We start from the raw sequence: 19,537 nt of genomic DNA on the forward strand, positions 1-19,537 counted from the left end.
CACTATTTCATGTCTTATCCAACCCATGTTACATCAAACAATTATATCCGCATAACCAAAGATGATAAATATTCTCAAGATTGTCTCCCTTTACATGGAAAGGGAGGATGATACACAACCCAATGAAATTCATTCTACTTCCTATGAGGGTTGGGAAGGTTCCAGTAGTAAAAATGGAAATTGATAGCCTATCCACTTTGTTGACTTTGAGTCTATGGTGGGACCTTTTGGCTGCCGACAACTTGCTTCAACACATGGGCTACTGATGATCATCCAAATAGGCCTCTCTGCCCCCCAAGCCTCCAACTTTAACCTTGGGCCCTGGCTCTAGTGTTTCACATGTTCCTTCTAATTTCATTCCTTTTAACCCCCTCTCTCTCTCTCCCTCTCTCTCCCTCTCTCTCTCTCTCTCTCTCTCTCTCTCTCTCTCTCTCTCCACATTAGTATACAAATACTAAGTACCCTTGCATAGAAGTAATTGAAAGAAGTTAGTTCAAGAAACTTACCTTTTTCTAATTTTAAAAGGTAGAGAGGGTCCGGCTCTAGTGTTTCACATGTTTCCTTCCAATTTCATTCCTTTTAACCCCCTCCCTCTCTCTCTCTCTCATCTCTCTCTCTCTCTCTCCCTCCCTCTCTCTCTCTCTCTCTCTCTCACTACATTAGTATACAAATACTAAGTACTCTTGCATAAGAAGTAATTGAAAGAAGTCAGTTCAAGAAACTTGACCTTTTCTAATTTTAAAAGGTAGAGTGTGTTCTTTCCATGGGGTTGCAGTGAGGAGTGGGGGGAGAATGAAACATGTGCTCACACCAAAACTATGGGCACCAAACTTCCAACCTATCTTTCTTAAGTCCCACTGGATTATTAATAATTTATAGGTAAATCAATAAAAAATTATTCATCTTAATTTAAGGGTTTCTCATAAATTATTGGCTTTTCCAATTTGGAAAAGGTAGATGGACTATTTGGTCTATAGTTGATATACTTGAATGATTGGAGACGATCAAGATATGGTGCACCTAAGTTTTAAGATAATAAATAATTAAAAATAAATTTATATATTTTTCTAGGAAAATGAAAAGGTTTATAATATAGTTATAATTTTGTACTTTTCCTTGAAAGTATAATAAATAAAATGAATATTATTATTACAATAATATGAATTATAAAAATATTAACTTTCGGTTCAAGTTAAGTTCATGTTGTCCAAATCTTGAACCAAGTTCAATTCAAGTTAAAGTTTAAATTCAAAAACTAGTCCAAGTTAAATTTAATTACTAAAAATGATTGTTTAAGACCGTTCAAAATTCTATTTAGATCGAGCTAAACTATCAAGGTTGTATCGTACACCTAAGTTATAAAACTCTCAAAGTTTTATTACATGGTCTAGTCTTGAAATGAACAAATATATTACATATTATAAATAAATTCCGGACTAGTTGGGCCGAGTTAACCGTTAACCCAAGCTCAACCCATACAAAAACCTTATTTTTCCAAACCCAACATAGCATGAGGTTGAACCCAATTAGGCCCAACTCAAGCTTATTTTTCTAAGTGAACAATCAAATAAAATTAACACGTCTAAGATGTTTCTCAAAGTAACTTAAACTTCATGACAAATCTTTTACATAATAGTAAAAGTACATATTAAAGTATAAATTAATTGTCCATAAAATCAAAATAATTAAAATCTTGGTTAATGCATCAACTATCTATGTTATATCATTTATATTACATCATATTTGAATTAATTGCGGGTTGTCATTGTTTCGTCAAGCTAATCCAAATCACATATTAAGTTATTTTAGCAATAAAAAAATTAGGTTGGGTTCAAGTTAGGTTAGGTTGAACTGATGTTTGTCTTAGATAAAATGTTTTGAACTTAATAATCATATTTGAACTAAGTTCAAGTTATCATTGTTTGGTTAAACTTAATCCAAATTACAAATTAAGTCAAAACTTAATAATTACATTTGAACTAAGTTTAAGTTGTCCTTGTTTGGTCAAACCTAATCCAAATTATAGATTAAGGGTGAGTTTACGAGTAATTCTAAAAAGTGTTTCTAGTATTTCTAATACTTGAATAATAAAAAAATTTAAGTGTTAAAAATATTAAAAACGTTTCCTAAAATCACTATCAAATAGGTTCTAAGTCACATACCCGATAAAAAATCAAGGTTAGATATAATTAAATTAGATAGAGTCGAAATCCTAATTTTAATATAATGTATGTGTTTCCTCGTGGTTAAAATGTTTTTGACTCCTCAATAATCGTAGTAAAGTTACTTAAATTGGACTTAAAGTTTAGACTCAATTTTTGAATTGAACTTTTAAAGTTGCTTAAATCAAGCTCCAACTTAAGTCAATTTTGTTGAGAACCGGGTTTGCTTTGAACAAGTCAAACCCTATCCACTAACCCACAGGAATTGGATCCGACCCATTGCCCCGTATGATTTCCATTCCCAATCATTTTACAATCCATTTTCCATTTTCCAGTAATTCCCAGAGAAGAAGGAAAGGACAACCCAAAAAAGGGCATAAAGAAAAGTTCGAGATAGGGAGGGCTATTGATTTCAGGAAGGAAAGGGGAAAGCCCTTGGAAGAGCTTCACAGGTCAGTAATTTTGGTGCCCTTGTCACAAAATGCCAATCTCCCCCTGATTTTCCTTCAATTTTCTAAGTTTTCTCGTTACGACTTTCCATTTTCAGGGGTTTTTGACATTTCCTTTCTGGAATCAGTTTTCCGTTGGATTTTTATTTTCCCGGGAAATCATTAGCCGAGGAGATCCGTACATTATTGGATGGGGTAAGTACTCCGGCTCCCGGTAGATTTTTCCGTTTGGTCCCCACAGAAAATGGAAGGAAAAATAAAGAAGTTAATGTTTTGGAAATTTGGGCTTTTCTTTCTGGTCAATTAAATGTAATGTAGTTGCTTTGTTTCAATGGATTTTTTTTTTTTTTTTTTAATTTCTTGTCTTTTGTTTGGCTCTTTTTTCTTAGCGACCAAACGGAGGGTTAAAGTTTAGGAATTTCGAAAAGGTTTCGTGGGTGGATCTGTTTGTTAATATTAGTTTATTGCGTTATTTTCCCTCTAAATTTGGTTGTATTTGAATTTAAGCTATATGGCTCGACTTGTAATTGAGCTGGGACGGTTTATTGCTCTGTTTGGTTGCTGAGAAAATATGGGAGAGATAAAAGAAAAAAAAAAGGAGTTTGAATTTTAGTTTTTCTACTATTTGGGACCTGAGAAAACGGCCAGTAATTTGGAATTCGGCCTTGATAATGAAAACAAAAGTAGTACTAACCCATCTTTCTGGCAACTGTTTGTACTTTGGCCATAAGGAGCTCAAAATCTTGACTAAGATGCATAAATTTGTGTTCTTTGAATTTCTAGTGAAATGCTTGAATTTATATTTCTTGAATTTTCCATTTTATCAAGGCTCTTGATTCTCTGATTATGTAAATATGACCATGTTCACTTCATCCCCTCCATTCTCCACCATCAACCCGAAAAAAGGAAGGGCAGGCTGATACTTGTTTTTGTTCTTGGAAAGTATTTTCAATTTCCTCTTCTTTCATGTTGGTTTTTCAAATGCATTTCTTGTTGCCAATTTGCATATCCCTTTCCTTTCCATCTTGTAGCAAAGTTGATGGAGTGGCAGGACCTGCTTGTTCCCAGCTCTCTCCTCTCCTTTCCTTTGTTTATGGTATTCGGTTGTATCACATTGGTCATGCTTTGAGTTTATGGTATCTCATCAAATAAGTAGAGATTGAAGTCGGTTTCGATTACCACTTATGTGAAGGATCATTTTTCCTTTTTAATGTTTTTGTAAAGGATTTTATTAGTATGGAATGCAAAACTGGTGCTTGCAGTTTCGGTTCGAGGAGTAGGATTTTTTAAGCTCTCACTTTACAGTTAAATGATATTTGTAACAGAAGGATATGTGAATTGTAACAGAGCAGTGGTTTTCTTGCATGCTATCGTGAGCCCAAGTTGATTAAGTCACTGAATGAACCTTCAAAAGAATTGAGGATTCGAGGTCGGACATCAACTAAACCGAATATATCAGAAGACTTCTGGACCACAAGTGCTTGTGACATGGACAACAGTGCTATGCAGTCACAGGGAAGCATTTCATCGATTAGCACGTCAAATCAGATTCTAGTTCCTCATGGTGCTGCTGGTGCAAATGTTCCTTCTGAATTTGTAAACCATGGCAAGCTCTCGACCTACTTGGATTTTGGCTAGTCATATCTGATATAGCAATGTGCTTATATCTGACAAAGCTTTAACATCTGAGGGGTGGTCACTGGTTTCTTATTGTATTATCTCATGTTTTCTTTGACATTGAATACTCTAAACCTAAAGTTGCGTTAATTAGGGATATGAATATCTTGGTTTTCATGGTTGCAGGTCTTCTTCTCTGGAATCAAACTAGACAGAATTGGATAAGGAATAAAAGGTCTGACAACCAGGCACAACAGATTCAAGAACCCAAAATAAAGTGAGTTTTCTGAATTAGTCAAACTAAAGAGGGCCTGTGAGTTGGACATGGGCATATAACCCTTAGACCTACTTACAATGCACGCAAGTTAACCTATCAGGTTTTAATCTAGGTGTCATTTTAGGCACAGCCGGCTTGTGCTGGCTTCCTTCAAATTCACTCTATCAATTGGGCACATGGCTTGGTTTAATAAGCAACACAACTAGTTCTTTGAATGTTTATTGTTTAGTAACCAAGAGACATGAAAAAAGGGAAAGTTTTACAAAGGAAAAGAAGTGTACTAGAAGCATGCGTTCATGTCATGTTGAACTGTGAATGATAAGACCAAGACATTCCAACCACCTTGGAGAGAGACAATTGCATGATTTGTATAGCAATACATCAGGGAGTAATGTTATATTTCCCTTAGCCATTGGAATGGGAAAGATTAGACCAAGACAGTTTCTACTATTTTTGAGAGCTGGGCTATACTGTGATTCCATGATTTGCAAGCTAAAACATTTTTTTTTTACTTTCTTCTGAACTTGATTATACAACCAAAGTGAGGTCTCTTGTGTTCTTCTTTTCTGGTTTTCCTTTTGCTTTTACTTCTCTCCTCCCACCCTCTCTGTGATGAATTCTTTCTTCTTCCACATTGGGCAACAAATCCAGAATGTTATGGACAATGAAATGAAAGGCTTCATTGTAATATTTGGAATGCTTTTTCTAGTGCTTGAAATGAGTCCAATTTGTCATGTGTATGGAACCATTCTCTGGATTCCAAGAAATAACAACATTTTGAACTTACATTACCATTGCAAAGGCTATTCCTTTCTGATGACAATCCACTTTCTCCATTATCCTGAAACCGTGTATAGTCAGTCCTCTGTCAATCCATATTTATTGTGTTAGTTTGGCATGTGATTGCCATGTAATGAGGACTTTTGCCTTTGATGTCTAAATTCTTGGAATGAACCTTAATTTGGGCATGGCTTAGTACCTTTGTGATTAGGTTTCCTGGAAGCATTTTTGTGTAGAATCTAGGGAAATCATCTCCAAAACACATGCCTCTTCACCACAGAATTAAGCATTGTTTATTCATGAATTTGTTTCTTGTATCTTGTCAGAACTTATTGTCTCTCCATGGTTAAACATTTCTGGCTTTGCAGTTGGAATGCAACCTATGACAGTTTACTTGGAAGCAACAAGCCATTTCGCCAGCCAGTTCCTCTCTCTGTAAGTATCCCCACTGACAATAAGGTGGTTTGAATGAAACATTTTGCCTAACAGGAACCTGGTCTCAAATCTGACAGGAAATGGTAGATTTTCTGGTGGACGTTTGGGATCAGGAGGGGCTGTATGATTGAGAATTTGAAGGCAAGCTGCATCAACTATTGTAACACGGGAAACTGCTTCTACAGAAAGAAGGCAATAAGGAAAGGAGGAGTTTGTATGTCAACTGTAACATCATTTTTCTAGTGCCTGCCCTATGGTTTTCAGTTCATAGGCCTCCCAGACATGTCTTGTATTGTTTTCAATGTTATAAATACAGCAGCATTGGCTCAGAATTGTCTCAAACTGCACCGAAATTTCATATGAAAAGAGTAACTCATACATTATGAGAACCAATTCACTGATAGAGACACACAAGTCACAAATCTTTTTTCATTTGAAGACAACTAATTTGACTAAATAATACTTACCTAAAAAAATCATATTAATTATGTTGCAGGGAACAAATGCATATGAGGTACAAAAGGTGGAGAGGTTGGGTGAGAGGGGAATGGAGGCCTTTCTTACACTGCAATTATGCTTCTAATACTTTGCATAACCATGAAGCCACATGAATATGCTTATCAATGGCTCCATGAAGCCACTAAATACAAGAAAGAATCAAATCTGCTCCATGAGTATCAATGGCTCTGTACAAACCATCCACATGGGGAAACCAAATAAACATCACTAACCAACAGGATAATAAGCTCAATTTGCTTGATAATCAGTGATTTCTCCTTTATTTGAATTCAATTTATCATAATACCGATATTGTACTATAATTACAATGAACCAGGAAAAAACAAAAGATGCTTGTCTATGAGTAGGTGTAAAAAAAACAAAATTGATACTCATAAATCATAACCAGCATATCGATTTGATTGTCGGTCTCTTCATAATAATTGAAGTCCAACAAGAAGCAATTATTGGCAACCACATCCAGAAGATTGGATATGTCCAGTTAGGGACGTAGATGGGGATATACAATTTGAAATGAAAGGCATATATCATTCAAAGATCATGGTTCCATCCCTTTCATCTACAATGAGAGTTATAATAATGAAAAAAGACAAATTGGGTCCACAAATTAATCAAAAGGGGATGGTTGATGTTGGCAATTCATTTAATGAATGAACCCTAAAGAACAGCCAGTCCAATTCCCAGAAGAGAATGCATGATAGGAATGTGGGTTACAGAAAATAATATTAACCCACCAAGCAAAACAACTGTTCAAATATGTATCTTATTGTACAGGTAATGCCTAAATTTTTCTTTCTATACACCCATCTCAGACATTACCATAAGCTTCATCAGCAAAACAAAAACCACATTCAACACCTATAAATTATCAAACTAAATCTGTAGATGTAAAGCAGTTTCTTCATTATGTCTACGGGTCAGATTCAGTGTTGAAGGTCCTACAAATTCAAGGTTAAATTATAATGAAATAAAATATCTAAGGACATTTATAGAATGAGAACTCATCAACACCAAATAATACGTACTGATTTTGACTATTAAGAACCACTGCCAGCACTTCTTGGATTTACATCCAGTGAATACAGCATGCTCTGTTGCTCCTTTTTTTCGTATCTTTTTTATATGCGAATTTACCTCACATATTGCATCATGTTCAAATAGGAGGGAGTGAATGGTTTTTCGTCAGCCAAATGTTCCTCACCCAAACAGAGCAGTTGCATCTGGTTACAACCATTTCTGAAACAGATAATGTACCCATTTTTGGTATAACAATTCCAAATATTAGGATTATGTTGTTTCCAGCTAAAAATACAAAACAACCATAGATGTTAACCAAATATAAACCAAACTTACAAAGAAATGCCGAGAAAATTAAGACATTTTCTTTAGAAAATATATAAATGAAAATAAGGAGACAACAGAAAATGAAATAATAACAAATTTAAAATTTAAAGGAAGAAGAAAAAAACTCATCTCACTCCGTTATGGAAGGAAAACAAAGGATAAAATAATGATATATGAAAATTTTTGCCACTATTTTCCAGGCAACCAAACAGAAAAGGAGAGTTTACCTCAAGTTATGGATCTATAGAGTTCAGTGCTGAGGAGAAGAGAGAACTGTTGGAACCAAATAAGGGTGAAGTAGGGGAGTCTAGCTCATACTGTGAAGAGTGGAGGAGGAGAGGATTGTGAAAAGGAAAGGGGTCTCGGAAGTCACTTTACGATTATTTTGGGTAATTTCAAATTTTTGAAAATTCATTTCTCACATGCTACTCCAAAAATCACTTCCAAGTAATTTTTTAGATTTTCAAAAGTAATTTTTAAAATCTTACTAAATGTCTATTTTTTTTACCAAAAAAACGCTTTCAAGTACTAGAAAGGTTAAAAGCGCTTCTTAAAATCACTCTCTAAATATATTTCAAAATAAGGTATTGAAAAAAAAAATGTTTTATGATGTATTTTTGTTGAAACTTTCAATTATGCACTTCTTAAATTCTGTGGTAATGCCACATTAACAATTTGCAAGTATTAGAAGTGCACAAACACATCCATTGATTGAGTTAGAGCCTCAGCTTCTACCTCTCTCCCCCTCTCCCAAATCAACAATGTCAGCATCTCTTCGATCTGCCTCAAACTTCCATTCCTATAAATCAGTGATTCATAATGATAACAGTGGCGCTTCTTTCTCCATACCAGATCCTATTTCCCAACCCTCTAAGCAGCCCACTATAGATTTATCCATACCCTATGTGAGATCATTTGATATACTGGATTTGAGTTTTCCGTAAAGTAAAATGGTGGAGTCAGAGGTATACATACACACATTCAATCTACCCAAGGAAAAAAAAACACACACAGCATTTCGATTTCTGAATACATACCTGGCAGTGAAGAATTTTGAGTTATTATCATTAAGAATCAAACCACTGTAATGCACCTGAAATAATTCATTTGATCAATCTTACAGTTGTTAGTCAAACACCAGTATCAGCTACACCAACTTCAAATTGTACCTAACCAAAACAGATTAATTTTGTACATTTCTATATCACTTTTGAGTACACAAAGTTGTAAGCAACTTAACAAACAAAAGGACCATACCAAAACGAGTTACCAATGACTGGAATGGAAGTTTGGAAAAGGTAATCAACCCAGGTGTCCTCAACAGCTGGAATTCAAATCCTACAAATAATCCAATCAAGTAGTTGGATTCTTGCAGGTAGTACAATTGTGTCCAGCCCTGTTGCAGTGAGAACAAAATACAGTTCCTTTTTCCCTGAACTGGAATTTGTTTCGCTGGTGTGGGGGTCTCCCAATACGGCGTTTCATGGTAGGAGGACCAAGAGAAGCATATGTGACACCATTTTGGTCTTGCACATTTCCATCAGAATCAACTGTTGGCATGTTGTCAAAATCAAGTGGATGCAATATGCCAGAGTAAATCATTTCTTGCTTTGGCAAGTGGAACCACTCTTCAACAAATCCATAAACATCTTGGTTCATCATCTGTATGACTGCACATGCATGTTCGCATGGGATTCCTAACATCTGCCAAGCTGAGCAAGTACAGGTATGTTGCTTCAAGTCAACACAATGACTTCTATCTCTAGTTTTGACCTTAAATGTATCTGTGTATGGAATAACTGTAAATGCTTCAGCTTTGGCAATGTTTAGCAAGACTTTATCCTCAATTTTTGGGCTAATGAATCTCTTCCAACTCTGTGTTGCTGCTTTACATTCAATTAGCAAAGAGGCTAGCTTCTCCATGTGTTTGACAACAAAGTTAAATATGCTGTGATGCTGATCCTCATTGATCAAGTCATCAAACAATCCGGCAAGATTAGTATTCATTTTATCCCAACGCTTTTTGGAGAATTTAGACAATGCCCAATGTTCAGGACCGCTATCTTCAATCCACTTGGCCAAGTTAGCACTATATCTCCTCAAGTTCTCCATGGCACGAATGTAATCAATTTGTAACCTTGTATAGGCAATGGCATCAAGGAACATCAGTGCATCTTCTTTGCCTTTCCTTCCTTTAGTGTTCTTCTTTGTTAACTGGCAGCTGAAGCTCTCCTTTAGATGCTGATAGCAATATATATGATTTTCAACTCCAAACACCTCTGCAACACTACTAACAATGTCAAGGTGCATATCAGAAATAATGACCACCTCCATTTTACCAACTAATTGCTTTAACTTTTGAAAGAACCATAACCAGTCATCATAAGCTTTTGAGCTTACAATGGCATATGCAATTAGAAACATATTGTCATCACCATCATATGCTGAGGCTGAAAGCAAAGTTCCCTTGTGTAGGCCACCCAATTCTGATGAATCAATAGATATAATTGGTCGACACCCTGTCAAAAACCCATGTACGCAAGCTCCATATGCAACGAACAATTGCATAAAATTGCCCTCATCCGAAGAAGTCCATTCTGCAATTGTCCCAGGATTAGATTTTGTTAACTGCAAGCACAACCATGGCAACAGCTTATATGAGTTGTCTGAAAGACCAAAGATTCTCTCTTTCACCTTCTCTCTATACTGCCAAGCTTGACCATAGGTCATTCTTATTCCATGTTGTCTTTCAAAGTCCTTACAGATTTGACGGGGCATACAATCAGGAGTAGCCTTTATCACGTCATTAGTTAGAACCGCCAGCTTGCATAATCGTACTGTAGGAAGTGGTGAAGAGTCCTCGTGTATAGAGTGGTTATGATTATTTTGAAATGTGTACACTCTCATCATTTTGGTACCCTTGACACCACAAGCAGCTATTTTCCAAGTGCATCCATCAACTGCACAACACACACTGACATAACGGGGACAGTTCCTTTTAAATTTGTACCTGAATCGTCCAGCTAAGGACATAAGATATAATGCATTCCGGAATTCATCAGCATTTGCAAAGCTCTGCCCACTACCCAATATGGCATTCCCAGAGGTACTTGAAGCTAGTGGATCTGCTTCAAACTTTGTACATCTTGACGCCAACCCATGTTTCTGAATTGTATAATCATCATTCATGCCTTGAGATGATGATGGTGTTGATGCAGAATGATTTTCCACATTAACACTGCATAGTTAACAACTTCATGTCTGTCATCATAAAAATTAATACATAAAACTTATATGTAAATAAAGTCAATAGTGGAAGATAGTGTGCATGTGTGACTTATGGAGTGCTTTTTCTAGCTACAACTCCTTGTGCTGCTTCTTCTTTACAAGCTCTAAATACAAAAAGATTGTCCACATTTACACTGCATAATTGACAAATTATTGTACGTCATCATAAAAAATAGATAAAGCTTAAAAATAAATAATGACAATAATGGGAGACAATGTGCACATGTGACTCACGGAGTGCTTTGTCCATCCACAACTCCTAGCTCTGTTTCCTCTCTACAAGCTCTAAGGACAGGATGACTTTCCACATTTGCACTGCATATAATAAACTCATGTTTTCCATTGTTAAAGATGGAAGAAAAAAAAAGGAATAGATAAAGCTAAATATAAATAATGAGGGACAGTGTGAATGTGTGACTTACGGAGTGCCTTGTCCATCTGCAACTCCTTGCTCTACTTCTGTACAAGCTCGAACTATATAGACACGCGAGAAACCATCACTAAAGCGGACCATGCTATTTACAGCATCATCATCATCCAACGGTAGGAGTACAGATGGGTCAAATTTTAGGGTATACTTAAATGATAAACCGGATGGTTCAATTTGAAGTTTTGTACATGCCTTCAAGACAAATTCAGCATGTGATGTTCCTTGATTGACAATTATGCCACTAGTACATCCACCCTTGTAATCAATGGAACCATTAAAGCCATTTTCAATCTCCCCTCCAAAGTAAAGGTAACAATATATTGATCTGCTGCTTTCCATTTACCTAATTCAAAACAACATGACTCATTTGACGGTTATGTCTTACACATGTCCAGGGAAACAAATACATTCAAATATGGTTGCACAAGATAAAAACCAGCTGCATTCCTGCTGTAGTTCAATCACATAAATCAAATTTCTTGTACAATGCAGCAAGGAAGCCATGTCTAATGGGCAAGAGTGCATCTGTTTTCATGGAAGAAGCTGTAATCCTACTTAGTCAAGCTATTTCAATTAGGCACCCCTACTTCCAACTAATGATCTTACTGCACACCATTTCTTCAAATAAAACTTAGCAGATAAAACTATAAATTCTTTTTCAGAAAAGGAAAAAAAGAACAACTTGAACAAGATAATCACTGAAATCCCACATTTGCATATATGCCAACTTTATATTAGAGATTAAACTCCTTGGAAATTATAGATAAGATAAATTTTAGTACTCACCCATTTCTTACACCCACAGCCTTAATCAAAACCAGGCTTCATATGGATTATTCATTGATTACGCAAAAATCTATATCTGAGTGAGACAATAAGGTCTAAAAAAATTCCTTTTTTGACCATAAAATGCATTAAGCTTATGTTTTGACAAGTATAAACAGTACATTGTTTCAAAGATTCAAATGGCCAAAAGCTCTTTCCATCACAAAGAGAGTTAACTCAAAGCATATGGAACTCTCATTCTCACAAAAAACTAACACTAGCTTCTCACTCACAGTCCCCTGAACCAAAACTCAAGAATAGGCATTTTGAGTTATTTGGAACAATAATCGCATGCCAATGTCAATAAGAACACAGTAACTACATTGCTCTAAGTTGTGTTTGGTTGCCGAGAAAAATGTGTAAAATGAAAATCTTAGAATAGTACCTATAACCCAATACGTGGTTGAAGGCGTTGATGGGGTGATATCAGGGATGGGCGAGGAGAGGGCTTGGGTCTAGGGTTCCATCCAATTCATGGTGTTAGATCTGAAAGCACTGGCTCAAAAGATTCAGACTGAGAAAATTTTGCTGGTACAACGATGATTTTAGGGTTTTGATTCAGAGGGAACATCGAGAGGGAAAATTTTATGTTTTCGATTGCATACGTGGATAAATCGAGGTTACACACGTGTCATTGAGAGTCACAAAGTCGTGGGCCTCGTGGCTATGAAAGAAAGTACGGCAAAAAGAGAAGTAAATTTAATTAGTAATAAATTCCCTATGATTTAATATTTATTTGAATACATTTTGTGTTTTTTATCTTTAGAATAATAATAACTAATTTTAAAAAAAATTATACTAAAATTGTAATAAATTTTAAATTTTGATTAAAAAAAAAAGTTTGTTTTCATATACTCGTATGAAAATAATTATAAAATACCAATTTTAAAAAAATAATTCAAGTTTTATATAATCAAAAATAGTACCTACAACCTAAAAGGCTAAATATAGTATATTTGATAAATATATATATAATGTTAATTATTTTTAAATGACTATTTGAAATTTGTATCTTATAAACTTATGGTTCATATTTTGTGGTTTCATATAAATATATGGAGACATACTTTTTTCAAAAAAAAATTGAGATGTTAAAACATTTTACTTTTTCAAATCACAAGATTTTTTAAAATAAAAGATTAGTCCATTTCTTTTTTATAATTTTTTTTATTTTTTATATATAAATTATTATTTTTAAAAATAGAAACACTAAAAAAAGTATCCAAATGAAGCCTTATGTATTGTTACACATCTTGTTTTTATTGATACTTTTGAAAATTATTTTAAAAAAATTAAGATATAAAAACAATTTTTTAATGTCTCAAATTTTAAAATTTTAAAAGTAATTTTTTAAGCATACAAGATGAATTAATGCTTTTTATATAAGAGTTATTATATGTTATAAAAAAAAATATTAAAGGGAATTTGTCAAAAAAAAATTGAAAAATAAATAGAAATAAATTAGAAAATGTTTAATGAAAATTCAAATAATGAACTACTAGAAATAAGAAATAAATGATCTATGGAATGACATCATGGATCGGGGAGTGTCTCAAATTCATAATTAGGAAAGATTTTTTTTTTTTTTTTTGTAAAAAATATTGTATGAAATATTTTTTAAATTGATATATTATTATAATATCAAACTTCCTTATAAAATAAAGAAAGTTGTTGTAAATATTTCTATAAATATTATATGTTATGAAAGAGAAAAGTTATGAGATGAAAATTAACTTGTAAAGACCATATGAAGTAAATAGAGAGATATGAGGAAGAACAACAGATATATGATGAAGCATGAGGAGGAAGAACGACAAATACATGGAGGAACGAAAAGGCTCATGATAGGGTATAGATAAAAGGAGGAGAAATATGAGACGTTTTGAGAACCCAATAGTTATATATGATTTTATACTCATATTCTTTATTATATAATGAAAATATTTTCTCTCAATCGTAGATGTAGGGATGATTGATTATCTTCTTTATAATGTTTTCTCTTGTATAGCGCAAAGATTTTCTCTCATTTGTAGATATAGACATAGTTAATTGAATCACGTTAAAACCTCGTATATCGTTTGTATATGATCGTTTTATTTTTATGTTCTTTAATTAACCTTATTTCCATTAAACCTTCAGCTGGCACAACACCATGTCTTAAGAAATATTTTCTTCCTTTTTACCTTTTTGACTAAACACATATTTATCAACTTATGCGACATAACATACATCATCATCAAATTTATCGACTTAATTCTATGAATAAACACATGATATATAAATAGTGTTGTTTAATTTCCTTTTTGGCAAGTAAGGGATAAAGGATGAAAAGGTCATGAAAGAGAAAACAGACGTGGCATCGGATGCCTTACATCTGGAACACTCTGGTCATGCAAATGTCTCAGAAACACCCAGAACTATCCATTTATGCCCCTCCCTAGACTTTTTCCTAGAACCCTTTGGAGACTTCTCCACCCTCCTTAAATTCTCCCAACATCATCGCTATCAGCCCAGGAAGCATCACAAAGAAATTAATCAACCTCAAATTCAAAACCCATCAATATGGCCTTGGCTCGTTTGGCTTTGAGGAGTCTGCAACAGAGGGTTCCCTCTTCTTCTTCTTCTTCTTTGCTGAGCCCTAGTCTCAGTGAGAGAGCTCTGAATGGACAGAGGTGGGGGCCGGAGATTGTGAAGAGGTTCTCAGCAACGCCTGATGCTGCCTCTGACAAGCCATCCGGTGAGAAAACAGAGGTTGCTGTTTCTGAAGGTGACAGAAAGTCCAAGCTCTTCCCCAGGAAGCAGAGGAAGAGGAGCCTTTGGAGGAACAATAGAAATGATTTTGTCCCTTCCCTGAATGGTACTTATTCTTTCTCTTATCACTAAATCAACCACTCCATTGAAAATTTTCTAGCTTGGAATAACTTAATTCTCCTTCTCTTTTTTGCCTTTAGAGTTGTTCCCTCCAAGCATAGGAAATGCCCTGATGCAAGCAACCCAACACATGAACAGGCTACTCGAGAATTTGGCACCTTCACGTCTGATAGGCAGATTAAAAGAGCAGGACCACTGCTACAAACTCCGCTACGAAATGCCCGGATTGACCAAAGAGGATGTGAAGATCTCAGTTGAAGATGGGATCTTATCCATAAGAGGAGAGCACAAGGAGGAGGAGGAGGAAGGCTCAGATGATGAGCATTGGTCAGCTACAAGCTATGGGTACTATGACACAAGCCTCTTGTTGCCTAATGATGCCAAAATTGAAGAAATCAAAGCTGAGCTGAAGGATGGTGTCCTCACCATCATTATACCCAGGAATGAAAAGAAGGGGAAAGATGTGAAGGAGGTTCAGATCCAGTAATCCACTGATTCTGAGTGGGTGAATGTGACTTTTTGAAATGGGGTGTTTATAATGTAAGAGAGTGAGAGACTAAGCAACTTTGGGGTGTTTGAAATTAAAATAAAGCTTGTTGGGTTTGGACTTTTCACTGTACAGCTCGTCATATGTTAATTTTCTGAATGCAATGTCTCAAGCTTTGTATTTTCTGAAGGAAAAACATGTAGTGTGTGGTGGGTAAGAGGTAGCATTGCTATATGATAATTAAAATTAATAAATAAATAAATAAATTGCTCAAAAAATGAGCCCCAATGGTCCAGCCCATGAGAGTTGGGGAAGTTTGTTTTGTGAAAAGCTCTTGGAGCCCATTCTAGAAGGGCTGGGTCTATTAGCTTTTTAAGCCCAATTGTGGGTTTTTTATGGTCAGTTTTTGGGAGCCCACTTGCTGCGGCCTGGACAGCTTTGGAGGCCCATCTTGCGACCTTTTTGTTATACAAACCGTAGCCTTGCACCCATATATGCACCAAAATGGCCATCATGAGGATTCTAGTTGTTAACAATTATAAAATACATGAATCATAAAATTTTCATTAAGTCGGGTAAACTACCTTTCAAACAAAATAATGTTTACAAAATCGTGAAGGTTATGTTTGGTTCCGGAAAGTACAAAGGAAAGAAAAAAAATGCTAAGGAAAATGATTTTCTCATGTTTGGTTGTCCTATGAAAATATCAAAGAAAATCAAATATAATTAAAACTAATTAAAAACTTATGTATTTTTAAATTATTTAATCTTTATATTGATGAGTTAAAATAAATAAAATGAGTTTGAAGTAACAAAAAAAATAATTTATCAACTTTTAATCTATTTTTTTATTTTTCTTCACTTTTTCTTTCGTTCTACTTTTCCTTTATATTTTCTTTCCCTCGCATTTTCCCTCAAATTTTTCGGGAACCAAACATAGCTGAAGTATTTATGTTGGAAAATTTTGAATTGTCTTTTTGAAAAGCCCAATATAAAAAAAAAAATTGTTATTTTATCGTTCAATTCCTAGTCTCAAATCATGAATTGAACCACATTAAAACAAGGACTACTTTGTTTTATAGCATAAAAGTCTTTTAATTTCTTCAAATAACCTTTTTTTTCCGAGTTATCTTGATCATTCTTTTTCCAAAAAGAAAGTTAAAAAGGTGAGAGATATATTTTATTTATTTATTTATTATGATGGTTTTTGCACAGTTTTTAACCGTTTTCAACTTTAAAAATCTACTCCCCTTCATTTCTTATTATGTTGGATCAGATTTGATCGGTCACTCACCCAACTCTTAACAATTTATTATTTACAAGCATATGTATATATAAAGAATGACATTACTGAGAGAAAATCCTTATTTTGTTTAACAAATCAAGTGTTTCTCTTAATTTATTCAAATTATTATTTTTAGTGTTTATTTTATTATAATTCTAAAAAGTGTTTCTAATATTTTTAATACTTAAAAGTTTTTAACAATTATAGAAGTGATTTTGTTGATAGAGTTGGATGCCATTTGTAACAATTTCTCAATTAAATAATTTTTTGAAATTTTTTTTTTAAAATGTAGCAAACGAAACCGTTACATTAATTGCTTAAATTAGTTTTTAAAAAATAAAAATAATTAATATAATGAGCAAGCGTAATGAAAAATGAGATGAAGAAGGGTCCAGAGGAGTACTAAGGTGGGGGCAAGCAGTTTCTGACATTGAAAAGACGTCGGGCGAACTGACACATGCCTGTTTCAGAATTATGATTTTAACAGTAACGTAAACTTCACACTCGCGGTAAAAAAAAAAAAACAGTAAAAGGGAAGTAATGTCATTTTCAGATAAATTTACGGGGCTTTGAATGACGTTTGATTAGATGACCAACATGGGCATGTACGGACAATGACATGAAATCCGAACCGTTCTCACGTCCTTATCAGGAAAAATGAACCATCAGATGGCCATAAGATTCGGTGGTGTGGACAGGGATTCTACACTCCTTTAATCGCATTGCCGTCGGATTCTCAGGATTTTTCATCAAGTGCTTACACGGCACTGTTACTGGTGTGATGAGATATCCGTGTCTGATTTTTTGCACATGCTGGTACATTTTCTCTTCAGTGACTCAGTGGGTTAGTTGTTGGATCCCACCCATGGGGACCATCCACTGCGTTGACCAACTCTTTTGTTTCAAATAAAATGATTTTTTTCAATAGTACGGTAATTTAAAAAAATTATTCTTAAATTATTGTAGTAGAAGAAGTTATTACAAATATATGATAGTTTTTGTCACCTAGGAGAGAGGAGATAGGAGATAGGAGATAGGAGAGAGGAGAGAGGGTGAACGGATAAATTTTTTTTAAACCAAAATCATTTTTTCAAACTTTTCAAAAGGGAACTCGTTTCTTCAAGAGACGAGTTCCATGAAAAAAATATATATATATTTTTTATAAAAAAAATTCCCAAATTAAAAAAAAAAAAAAAAACAATTCCTTAAGAACTCGTCTCTTGAAGAGACGAGAGACGAGTTCCATGAAAATATATATATATAAATTCCCAAATTAAAAAAAAAAAAAAATTCTCAAGGGAACTCATCTCTTTTCCATGAAAAAAACAATTCCTTAAGGGAATTCATCTCTTTTTTTTTAAAATTCCCAAATTAAAAAAAAAAAAAAAACAATTTCTCAATGGAACTCGTCTCTTGAGTTCCCATGAAAATAAAATATTTTTTTTAAATTCCCAAATTATTAATAATAAAAAATAAAAAAAACAACTCCTCAAGGGAACTCGTCTCTTCAAGAGACGAGTTCCCATGGTATATTTCCTCAGAGAGACGAGTTCCCATGGAAATTTTTTTTTTTTAAATTCCCAAATTAAAAAAAAAAGAAAAAAGCAAAAAGCAATTCCTTAAGGGAACTCATCTCTTCACCATGGAAATATATATATATATATATATATATATATATATATATATATATTTTAAAAATTCCCAAAAAAAAAAAATCATCAAGGGGTTCCCATGGAAAAAAAATTTTAATTTTTTTTTAATTCCCAAATTAAAAAAAAAAAAAAAGCAAATCCTAAGTGAAGAGACGAGTTCCCTCCCATGGAATTTTTTTTTTTTTTTAAATTCCCAAATTATATATATATATATAAAGCAAATCCTCAAGGGAACTCGTCTCTTGAATAATTTTTTTTTTAAAAAAAAAAATCCCAAATTTAAATAAAAATAAAAATAAAAAATTCCTCAAGTTCCCATGGAAAAAAAAAAATTTAAACAAAAAGATTTAAAAAAGAGATGAGGAATTGTTTTTTTTTCCATGGGAACTTGTCTCTTGAAGAGACGAGTTCCCTTGAGAAATTTTTTTTTTCTTTAATTTGGGAATTTTTAAAAAATATATATATTTTTTCCATGGGAACTCGTCTCTTGAAGAGATGAGTTCCCTTGAGGAATTGTTATTTTTTTTGTTTTTTTAATTTGGGAATTTTTTTATGAAAAAATATATCAAGAGACGAGTTTGAAATCTTTTTAAAATCGTCTTTTGAAAAGACGATTTCGCCTTTTAAAATTTGAAAAGATGATTTTAGTTTAAAAAAAAAATTATCCGTTCACCCTCTCTCCTCTTTCCTATCTCCTCTCTCTTACCCTCTCTCCTCTCTCCTATCTCCTCTCTCCTCTCTCCTAGGTGGCAAAAACTACCATATATTTGTAATAACTTCTTCTACTACAATAATTTAAGCATAATTTTTTTAAATTACCGTACTATTGAGAAAAACCCAGACAAAATGCTAAATTACCGATTTGAGTACCTAACATGAGATCTCAGCCGTTGAATTACTGCAACAAACGAATTAGTCCGAGGTATTAACGATAAGATTTAAAAATCTATATATATATATATGACATGAATAGTGGTACCTGACCCTTTGTGTAATAGGACTGGAATGAGCCGGCTCGAGATATATTGGTCTCACCCTAATTTAAAAAAAAAAAAAAATAGGGAGATATATATATTTTTTTCAAATTTTAAAAAATTAGTTGTATTGAAAATAAAT

General features: G+C 33.8%; 3 protein-coding genes across 10 annotated transcripts; 2 read left to right on the top strand and 1 right to left on the bottom strand.

The window, feature by feature from the left end:
• The first annotated feature begins 2,493 nt into the window (after positions 1 to 2,493).
• LOC117922725 lies at positions 2,494 to 6,113 on the top strand. Of its 2 annotated transcripts, none has more exons than XM_034840927.1 (6): positions 2,494 to 2,614; positions 2,710 to 2,806; positions 3,964 to 4,217; positions 4,415 to 4,505; positions 5,612 to 5,720; positions 5,798 to 6,113. In XM_034840927.1, exons 2-6 carry the CDS (start codon positions 2,802 to 2,804, stop codon positions 5,849 to 5,851), a joined length of 513 nt encoding a protein of 170 aa, XP_034696818.1. In that variant the 5' UTR covers positions 2,494 to 2,614; positions 2,710 to 2,801; the 3' UTR covers positions 5,852 to 6,113. The 2 variants fall into 2 exon arrangements, with proteins under 2 accessions (XP_034696818.1, XP_034696819.1); XM_034840928.1 differs by having other exon boundaries at positions 2,497 to 2,614; positions 5,654 to 5,720; positions 5,798 to 6,062.
• Positions 6,114 to 6,846: 733 nt separating this feature from the next.
• Positions 6,847 to 12,673, bottom strand: LOC117922771. 7 transcript variants are annotated; one of them, XR_004652548.1, is made up of 7 exons: positions 12,512 to 12,673; positions 11,294 to 11,644; positions 11,106 to 11,186; positions 8,841 to 10,821; positions 8,621 to 8,676; positions 7,265 to 7,475; positions 6,847 to 7,177 (listed from the first exon to the last, which is right to left on the bottom strand). XR_004652548.1 is itself a non-coding variant. In XM_034840987.1 (4 exons), exons 2-4 carry the CDS (start codon positions 11,638 to 11,640, stop codon positions 8,937 to 8,939), a joined length of 2,313 nt encoding a protein of 770 aa, XP_034696878.1. In that variant the 5' UTR covers positions 11,641 to 11,644; positions 12,512 to 12,673; the 3' UTR covers positions 6,865 to 8,936. The 7 variants fall into 7 exon arrangements, 1 of the variants encoding a protein (XP_034696878.1); XR_004652547.1 differs by having other exon boundaries at positions 7,265 to 8,676; XR_004652546.1 differs by having other exon boundaries at positions 6,865 to 7,177; positions 7,265 to 8,752.
• Positions 12,674 to 14,562: 1,889 nt separating this feature from the next.
• On the top strand, positions 14,563 to 15,669 carry LOC117921609 (26.5 kDa heat shock protein, mitochondrial). Its single transcript, XM_034839550.1, has 2 exons — positions 14,563 to 14,983; positions 15,078 to 15,669. Exons 1-2 carry the CDS (start codon positions 14,689 to 14,691, stop codon positions 15,482 to 15,484), a joined length of 702 nt encoding a protein of 233 aa, XP_034695441.1. The 5' UTR covers positions 14,563 to 14,688; the 3' UTR covers positions 15,485 to 15,669.
• Positions 15,670 to 19,537: the final 3,868 nt, after the last annotated feature.

This window comes from Vitis riparia, chromosome 9 (assembly GCF_004353265.1).
Source record: "Vitis riparia cultivar Riparia Gloire de Montpellier isolate 1030 chromosome 9, EGFV_Vit.rip_1.0, whole genome shotgun sequence".
NCBI classification, from domain to species: Eukaryota; Viridiplantae; Streptophyta; class Magnoliopsida; order Vitales; family Vitaceae; genus Vitis; species Vitis riparia.

What these genes read in the sequence shown, in the direction of transcription:
- LOC117922725 (XM_034840927.1), top strand. An exon ending in ATTCAAGAACCCAAAATAAA is followed by an intron (nt 4,506 to 5,611) that starts GTGAGTTTTCTG and finishes GTATCTTGTCAG; the next exon opens with AACTTATTGTCTCTCCATGG. An exon ending in GCCAGCCAGTTCCTCTCTCT is followed by an intron (nt 5,721 to 5,797) that starts GTAAGTATCCCC and finishes CAAATCTGACAG; the next exon opens with GAAATGGTAGATTTTCTGGT.
- LOC117922771 (XM_034840987.1), bottom strand. Translation starts at nt 11,640, where the DNA reads ATGGAAAGCAGCAGATCAATATATTGTTACCTTTACTTTGGAGGGGAG. An exon ending in GCAGATGGACAAGGCACTCC is followed by an intron (nt 11,187 to 11,293) that starts GTAAGTCACACA and finishes TATTATATGCAG; the next exon opens with TGCAAATGTGGAAAGTCATC. An exon ending in GTGGATGGACAAAGCACTCC is followed by an intron (nt 10,822 to 11,105) that starts GTGAGTCACATG and finishes TTAACTATGCAG; the next exon opens with TGTTAATGTGGAAAATCATT.
- LOC117921609 (XM_034839550.1), top strand. Translation starts at nt 14,689, where the DNA reads ATGGCCTTGGCTCGTTTGGCTTTGAGGAGTCTGCAACAGAGGGTTCCC. An exon ending in TTTTGTCCCTTCCCTGAATG is followed by an intron (nt 14,984 to 15,077) that starts GTACTTATTCTT and finishes TTTTGCCTTTAG; the next exon opens with AGTTGTTCCCTCCAAGCATA.